Here is a 9035-nt window from a genome sequence, read left to right on the forward strand (position 1 = left end):
TCTACCCCACCTCCTACAGTTCCTCCACTGCTTTGTGTTTTGGTTAAACTCTGTTCCCTTATCGTGGCACATGAAGGTCACAGAGTGCCAACGCGATACACAAACTCTGAAACCTCCTACTCCCGCTGTGTGAACAAAGGCAGGAACTGCATCCAAAACCATTCATCAATGCCAACTGGGCAGTTAATGATGTGTTCTCACAGATGGCCAGCTTCCCTATCTGAGCAGCTTTTGTTTCATTCTCAGTTCCCCCTTTCTGTCTCGGCTGACTGAGTACCCAGAAAGCACCAGCACCTTCAGAACACCTGCAGCCCTCAGCACGTGCTCAGTCCCCCGCAGGGAGGGAGGTGGGCTCTGGGATCACCTCTGGCCCAGGAGTCTGTCTGTGACTGAGTGCCACACTTGCTGACGTGGCCAACCCCAGCTGGAAGCAGGGCTCCAGCAACTGTATCCTCTTGGCAGTCCCTTCACACTCCACTCAGACACCAACGCCCTGCTGCACAGCTCAGTCAGAGAGACTGAAGGACAAAGCTGAGAGGACAGGACAGAAGCCCAGTCAGTCAGACACTGTGTTCCCGACTGTCTGGCTGAACACCAGCCATATGGTAGGCCGCTGCATTTCCGCACCCTGGTCTGATGGGAGCCACCGACCCTGTCAGCATCTTCAAGTGTCCCACAGCAAAATCCTGGACGTTTCTCTTAAAGTCGCACTTACCCAGTGATGTACAAAGTGCTTGGTCATCTCTGGGGAGATCTCGCAAAGATTTTTAGCCCAAGGCCGGGGAACGAGTGTCCAATTCATCGCTCAAGCCCGGTTCTAACATTCACTTTGAAGGTGACAGCTGCCCAGGGTTTGGGGGACTTCTGCAACTTCAGCCTGGCCTCTCCCAGGCTGGTCGACAGTCCACCCGAACTGGCCCAGGCATTGCAATAGGGAGCCACTGATGTAAGTGCATGTCTGTGGGGGTTTACTGTCACTGAGACATTGGCTTGGTTCCTGCTATCGGGCAGCACTGGCTGAACAATGCTGTGTGTGTGCTCCATGTCACAGTGAGTACCCAGTTCCCATCTGTGGGTACACTGGTCACAGGGCTCGGGCACACATGCTGAAAACCACCCAGGGGCACGATCTCAGGTGAAAACCTGAAGCCACGTTGGGAAACCTTGCTCCGTTTCCCAAGGCTCCCCCAGAGTGTCGGGAGCGTGCAGTTCCCCAAGGCTTCCTCTGTCCATTTATCAGATAGTATTCCACTCCTCTGTGTGAGAAATGAAGCCTTCTTGTGCCTGCTCATGATGATAGCCAGGTAAGAAACCTCCACCAGGTTCCAGAGATTGAAGCTTCCCGGAGAGGTCTCTGTTGGGGAGAAACCAGGGGTGGAAAGGGGGAAGCAGTCCAGGGGGTTGGCCAACCTGTCTGCAGTATGCCTCTGCCTCAGTGGGTTAGACAGGGCTTCCATCCATGTGTCTGACTCAGGCCCGTTTACATTCAGTCTGTTTCCTTAATCAGGAGCTGTGCGTGCGTCTGGTCTGGCTGCTCATAGCCTTTCCGCTCTTGGAATCTGCCCTCATGATTTACTCCAAAAACTCTGGTAGGTGGGTTCGGGAGTGGAGGGGTACACACACACAGACATGCGCGCGCACACACAGAGACACAGACACACAAGGAGGGAGGGAGGCAGAGGTTGTAGCTCAGGGCTGCCTCCCACCTTGGTTTACAAGGCCAACACAGGATATCAGCTCAGTCCTGCCTCAGCCATGGCACTCTGTGGGGAGCTGGACTGGACAGAACATGTCCCACCTTCCCACACTGCAGCAAGGACAAGGAGGATTGATTAGCTTAGGACACCGAGGGGACTGTGGGAGGGAGAAGGATTCAGTCGGGTCAGATTCTGTTCTCCAGCAATATGTCCACAAAGGCAATGCAGCAACTGCAGACCATTCCAATCCTCTGCAGGGACCTGAGAGGGACAGATGTGGGAGGGACCGTGACCAGCAACCATCCAGTATCAGAGTCTGAAGGAATTCTGCAGAATCCTCTTCACCCAGAGAGAGTAGAGCTCAGCCCCAGAGGGAGCACACAGGCAGAGTGGCGATGGGTTTGGGAGGGAGGTGGGAAACTAGGAAGGGGTTGGTGTAGTCAGCCACCACTAGGTCCAGTCATTCATTGGCAGGCTGTCATTGGAGAAGATAGACACACAGGGTTTACTGAAGAAACTCAGCAGGTCCAGCAGCATCTGTAAAGAGTGTGCAGTGACCCTTCCTCAGAACTGCAAGTGGTATTTATGATGATGGGTGTGGAGGTGGGGGAGGAGGTGGTGAATAGATCATTTGACTGAGAAGGCAGACAGAGAGAGAGAGAGAGAGCCCTGCGAGAGAGAGAGAGAGAGAGAGCCCTGAGAGAGAGAGAGAGCCCTGTGAGAGAGAGAGAGCGAGAGAGAGAGAGCCCTGCGAGAGAGAGAGAGAGAGCCCTGCGAGAGAGAGAGAGAGAGAGCCCTGCGAGAGAGAGAGAGAGAGAGAGAGCCCTGAGAGAGAGAGAGAGAGAGAGAGAGAGCCCTGAGAGAGAGAGAGAGAGAGAGAGCCCTGAGAGAGAGAGAGCCCTGCGAGAGAGAGAGAGCGAGAGAGAGAGCCCTGTGAGAGAGAGAGAGAGAGAGAGAGAGAGGCCTGCAAGAGAGAGAGAGAGCCCTGCGAGAGAGAGAGAGAGAGAGAGAGAGAGAGAGAGAGAGGCCTGCAAGAGAGAGAGAGAGAGAGAGAGCCCTGCGAGAGAGAGAGAGAGCCCTGCGAGAGAGAGAGAGAGAGAGAGAGCCCTGCGAGAGAGAGAGAGAGCCCTGCGAGAGAGAGAGAGAGAGAGAGAGAGGCCTGCAAGAGAGAGAGAGCGAGAGAGAGCCCTGCGAGAGAGAGAGAGAGCCCTGCGAGAGAGAGAGAGAGAGAGAGAGCCCTGCGAGAGAGAGAGAGAGAGCCCTGCGAGAGAGAGAGAGAGAGAGAGCCCTGCGAGAGAGAGAGAGCCCTGCGAGAGAGAGAGAGAGAGCCCTGCGAGAGAGAGAGAGAGAGCCCTGCGAGAGAGAGAGAGAGAGAGAGCCCTGCGAGAGAGAGAGAGAGCCCTGCGAGAGAGAGAGAGAGCCCTGCGAGAGAGAGAGAGAGCCCTGCGAGAGAGAGAGAGAGAGCCCTGCGAGAGAGAGAGAGAGAGAGAGCCCTGCGAGAGAGAGAGAGAGCCCTGTGAGAGAGAGAGAGACCATATGGATTGTTGACAGTAAACTGGGGAAGAAGAGAAGCTCCATAAACAATCAAACAAAGGCCTAAGTGTGCTCAAAGTCTGAAACAAAGACAGAAATAACTGGAGAAACTCAGCAGGTAGCATCTGGCAGCATCTATGGAGAGAAAGCAGAGGTAATAGATCGGGTCGAGTGACCCTTCTTCAGAAGTTCCAAACAGCAGGTAGAAATTGGTAAAAATGGGACTGTGTTTAAAGCAATCTCAAAATGATGTTCTGAAAAAACAAGTCTCTCAATCAAAGGTTGGCTGAGGAATTCTGAAGGTACACAGAGGGACTGAGAGCAAGAGACAGAGAGAGAAAGAGACTGGGGGAGAAAGAGACAAGTGTGAGAGAGGGAGAATGAGACAGAGAGAATGAGACATACAGAGAGGGGGAGAGGGGGACAGAAAAGTTGATGGTTGAAGATTAACCAGGCACACAGCTTGATAATATATACATACACAGACAGACACACATCTCCCCATTGGTCTCAGAGCCTGTGGAACTGTCTGAAGTGAGTTTTCTGTGGGTTTAGGTCACTGTGTAGACCACGCAGACAGAACAGTGCACCGTCTCGGCTCCAGATGGAGGAATTCGGACTGCCAAATCTGTCAGTGCCTCCACACTATGGTGGCCTGTCGCAACAGGTGAGTGACGACAACTTTCTGTACTGGTCAGACTGCAGCACTACACACCCAAGGCAGAGGGCATGGTGGCATCAGTGCCCAGCACAAGCCTGTCCTCCTTCTGAACCCCCAGGGGAAAGAACAACTTACCCATGCTGACCCTGCAGCTCAGAGCACTTGCAAACCTCCTGGCTGCTGCCGAGAGAGGACCTGTACTCTGCCCAGTGCAGAGAATGCATGTGGGGTCTTCTGGAGTTGGACAGAGAAATGCAGCAACCGGGAGTAGGCCATTCGGCCCTTCAAACCTGCTTCATGGCTGATCATCCAACTGCACACCCAGTTCTCCCTATCATCCTTTCAGCCCTGAATACTGGACCCAAGTCACCCATGATAACATTCCACATCCTGCAGCTCAGTCACTCACCGTCTGGCCCACCCCCCACCCCCCACCATGACTTGCAAAGCAAAGCCCATTGGTGGACTGACCATTGGTGAGGCCACCATTTCTTCCCAATGAATGGACTGTGAGCTGCTACTTGGGATAGCACAGAGAGTGGCCCACATCCCAGTGTTTCTGGGATCACAGGGGGAAGCTGATTCAGGCCCACTCCCTCAACCAGGGGCTACACATGCAGATTGCTTCTCACCCCCTCTGCCCACTCCCAGACTCCCATTCCAAAACCCAGGGCTGACTCAGGTCTCAGGAGTACACATGCAGAAGATACACAGACCAGTCGGCTGGTTACAAGGGAGGAGGGTGACAGGAAGATATCGATGGGTTGGTGAGATGGTCAGGCCAGTGGCAGCTGGTATTTAACCCTGAGAAGATATACTTTGGAAGAAGAGAGTAGATCAGGGAGTATTTAACGAATGGCAGGTCCCTGGGTAGCTAAGAGGAACAAGGGGATCTTGGGGTAATTATTGACGGATTCCTGAATTCAACCCAGCACATGACTAGGACAGCAGATGGGAGAGTTGTTTTCATCAGTCGATTAGATTCCCTACAGTATGGAAACAGGCCCTTCGGCCCAACAAGTCCAAAGTGACCCTCCGAAAAGTAACCCATCCAGACCCATTCCCCTATCTTGTACTTACCCCTGACTAATGCCCCTAACACTGTGGGCAATTTAGCATGGCCAATTCACCTGATCTACACATCTTTGGCCTGTGGGAGGAAACCGGAGCACCAAGAGGAAACCCACGCAGACACGGGGAGGATGTGTAAACTCCACACAGACAGTTGCCTGAGGTGAGAATCAAACCTGGGTCCCTGACGCTGTGAGGCAGCAGTGTTAACCCTCTATACCAGCTGTAATATACAGTATAAGGAGGTAATGTTGGAGTTGTACAAAGTGTTGGTGAGGCCACAGCTGGAGTACTGTGTGCAGTTCTAGTCACCTCACTACGGGAAGGATGTGACAGCACTGGAGGGGATTCACCAGAATCGTTCCTGGGATGGAGACACTGAGCTGTAAGGAGAAACGAGATGGGCTGTGATTGTCTTCTTCAGATGATGGTGAGGTGGTGGGGGGAGGCAGTGAGATCTATAGGATTATGAGGGTCGAGAGAGAGAGAGAGAGGGAGAGAGCAGCTGCTCCCCTTGGTTGAGGGGTCAATCACGAGGGGGTGACATTTAATGGTAATGGGCAGGAGATTCAGAGAGGATTCAGGAAAAAGCTTTCCCACTCAGCGGGTGCTGGGAATCTGGAAAACACTGCCCGGGAAGGTAGTGGAGGCTGGAGACCTTAGAGCCTTCAAACAACACTTCAAATATCATCTCATTGGAGGATGTGGGACAAATGCAGAACATTGAGGTCAGGAACCTCAATGGGCCAACGGGCCTTTTCCACACTGTATGATCCATGAAAACAGGACCAACAGTGTCGAACCACGGGGAAGAAACTTCACTTCAGATCTCTCTGCCCATGGGTTATGGCTGCTCCCTGACAGAATCCAGATTGCTGCATTTGACCCAGAGAGAGTGGCTCAGACTGGGCTGTTCCAAGGCAGACATCCACCAGAATCCTCCTGCACCACAAACCAAGGTCCAGAAACCCCTGCCTCAAGGCTCAGAGACCAGCTTTCTCCCATTCTCTGTGGCTTGTTACTCAGGAAGCAAGCAGGGCAATGGAAGGGTAGAGACACAGAGGAGAGAGTATTCCCAATGGATCTCCATTAACGTGCGAGAGTTCCAGGGGACCTTGTCCTTACAAACCTACCCAGCACACACTGGAGTCACAGGGAAGGGGAACAGATTGCTCGCCTTTATTTCACAGGGAATGGAGGAGAATTGTAAGGGAGGTTTTAACAAAACTGTCCAAGGCAGACGTCAGACCCCAGCTGGGATACAGTAACCAAGGGCCAGCCCCTGATCAAAGCAAAAAGACACTGGCCCCTGGAGGTAGACTATAGAAACTCCACTCAGTTGATCCCAGGGATGGTGGAGCTGTCATGTGAGGAGAGCTTGTATAGGGTAGGCAAGTACACACTGGAGTCAAGTGTGGGGTGCTGGAAAAGCACAGCAGATCAGGCAGCATCTGAGGAGCAGGAGAATCGATGTTTTGGGCAAAAGCCCTTCATCAGGAATGAGGAATCTCTGATCCCCACCATCTGCAGCCCTCACTTTCCCCTGAACTGATTTGAGTTCAGAACAGTGAGAGGAAACCTTGCTGAAACATACAAGATGCTTCGGGATCTTGGTGGGGTACATGTGGAGAGATTGTTTCCCCTTGTGGGGGAGTTTCAGATCAGATGGAGTTGTCTCCCATTGAAGATAGAGATAGGAGGAATTTGTTAGTGGGGGCTGTTGAGGCTGGGTCATTAAATACCGCCAAAGCTGAGATAGACAGATGTTTAATCAATGAGGGAATCAAGGGCTGTGGGGAAAAGGTGGACAAGTGGAATGGAGGGTGATTACATCAGCCACAATCTCATTGAATGATGGAGCAGACTGGAGGGGCTGAATGGCCTCCTGTTGCTACCGTGTCCTATGCTGTTATGGTCGAATTCTGACTTTGGTTTTGTGCTTTGTGTGTCCAGTTACTCCACTCCACAGGTCTATCCAGATGACTGCATCGCAGTGTTTGAGAGGGACAATTGTCGCTACAGGTTACAGAAGAAGAGCAACCCAATGGTGGAATGTCAGAAATGGAGAGGGACATGACAGACATGGAACAGCAGCATTGCAGTGGGGGAAGGGGCTGCTTCATCAGACACCAGCACATTGCCAAGATTGCCAGATGCCATTGTGACAATGCTGTTCCTTTCACACTGTTATATCGTCCTTGGGATTTTTTCAAAAAGGGGGTTGTAAAAGGCAGAGGTTCAGATTTGTCTGGGTATGGCCACTTTGATTATAGCGAAGAGATACTGCATCAGGCACAATCAGGGTAAAGGCTTTTTGGGTTTAGTTTATGTAACAACACCTGTACAATGGAAGGGGAGTGGCCAGTGCTCCTTGTTCAGGATTTATTTTCTAGATTGCTTTAGTGTTCGCTCGGGACCCCGAGAAACTGGTGGAAACAATGAGATGCCATGTTTCAGCCAATGATCCTTGGCTGATCCTCTCTGACAAATCTCTCTCTCTCTCTCTCTCTCCTGTAAGAATCTGTGTTTGAATTGACCTTTTTGCCATGGGGTGCACTTTTATGGGATGTTGCAGGAAATCAGAACAGCTCTTTGTTAAGTTGCTTGGTCAGGTTTTCAAATTGTTGTTATTCTAAATTCTGTTTTCTTTTGTTTGTGTTCCATCCATTAGTCTGTAAATAAATTCTGTTTTGTTTGTAACTGAGTGGTTGGGCCAGCTGTATCCCTCCTGGAATCTCCACTCTAGACCTGCTTAAAACAACCAGCAAACTTAGGGTCTGGGCTACTTTCTGAATATGTTTTGAGGGGGTCTGGCCTGGTCCATAACAACATCTTCACCCAGAACAGACTAAGACAATAACGTGAAGCCACAGTGACCAGCTGCAAACCATGTTCATCACTGATCTTCGCTTTGTGCTCTCAGACCACTCGGCCCTGCAATGGGCCAGTATTTTGGAGTGATCGTCAGGGGCCTGGGTACCTCTCATCTTGGGTGAGACAGTCAAGCCGGTCAAGTGAGTGGACCAAAGTTGGATCTGTGCACAGACAAGAAAGGGAAAGGAGATGGGGGGGGGGTGGGTGGGTGGGAAACAAAGAGGGGCCGCTGCTGCTGGAAGGAGGCTTGAGGAGAACCTCCTTGTGAAGACGGTGGATTGCAGGCTGGGGAAAATGAGGATGACAGTTGTGAAGGATGGGTGAAGAACAGTTGGGAACAGGGTAATGTGGGAACCAGGATCACCTACGGTCAGGAGTACCCTGGCTTCTGTGTCTGACTACACCTGGTACTGTCATCAGATAGACCAGGAAGGGAGAAAGCTGGGCAAGTGCAGGTTCATGTAGTGTGTTGGTGGGGACCTGCGGAATTGAGAAAGCGAGGACATTCACAGAAAAGGCTGTCAGGAGGGATATCCGAATGCTTGAGCTTCAATTTCACATAGAGCTTCAAGCTAGAGTCAGTTCCCCAAAGTGAGCTCACTGTTGTGTTCCATCATGGTGAAAATCAAACCTTCACATTGTGAAAGAGAATGGCTGCGACCACACGCACACACAGTGGGTAGTGGAAATATCTCAATCTGTGAGGGAGGAGTCTGAAAGACCCATCAATGTGGGGCCTATCCAGGGCAAAAATATAACACACAAACCAATGCACTGTCCAGGACCCAAACTGTGAGCTTGGTGAATTCCTGGTTCCCTCCATGCTGAACAACTCCCTGCTCCAGATGTAGGTTCACTCCACACCAAAACATGTTCACACAGAGGCCAGGGAAAATTTCAGGCTGTTTGACCAAGAGGGACAATGATGCCAGCAGATTCCATTGCCTTGTACATGTCTTGTTCACCTTCCTTTCTAAAGGCTGCAGCAACGTCTCAACAGAGACACTGACCCAGGATACATACTGTGCAGACACAAAGCTGGGCATCATGTTGGCACACATATGCTGGGCAGGGGCAGGTGGGGTGAGGCAGAGATGCCAACTAGCAGAGGTACAATCATTTACAGCCAATTTACAGCGACGTGAGGTTTCACAAACAGTGCAATATCACCCTTGACACCAAAAAAGGATCATTTCAAC

At 51.5% G+C, this 9035-nt stretch overlaps 1 protein-coding gene across 1 annotated transcript; it reads left to right on the forward strand.

Annotated features, from left to right (window-relative positions):
- The first annotated feature begins 218 nt into the window (after positions 1 to 218).
- On the forward strand, positions 219 to 7662 carry LOC140459557 (uncharacterized). Its single transcript, XM_072553803.1, has 6 exons — positions 219 to 605; positions 1508 to 1589; positions 3786 to 3897; positions 4010 to 4088; positions 4950 to 5125; positions 6916 to 7662. Exons 1-6 carry the CDS (start codon positions 603 to 605, stop codon positions 7037 to 7039), a joined length of 576 nt encoding a protein of 191 aa, XP_072409904.1. The 5' UTR covers positions 219 to 602; the 3' UTR covers positions 7040 to 7662.
- The last annotated feature ends 1373 nt before the right edge of the window (positions 7663 to 9035 follow it).

Source organism: Chiloscyllium punctatum, chromosome 35, assembly GCF_047496795.1.
Source record: "Chiloscyllium punctatum isolate Juve2018m chromosome 35, sChiPun1.3, whole genome shotgun sequence".
Classification (NCBI taxonomy): Eukaryota; Metazoa; Chordata; class Chondrichthyes; order Orectolobiformes; family Hemiscylliidae; genus Chiloscyllium; species Chiloscyllium punctatum.

Coding starts and splice junctions, on each gene's coding strand:
- LOC140459557 (XM_072553803.1), top strand. Junction 1,590..3,785: donor GATTTACTCCAAAAACTCTG/GTAGGTGGGTTC, acceptor CTGTGGGTTTAG/GTCACTGTGTAGACCACGCA. Junction 5,126..6,915: donor CACACAGACAGTTGCCTGAG/GTGAGAATCAAA, acceptor TTGTGTGTCCAG/TTACTCCACTCCACAGGTCT.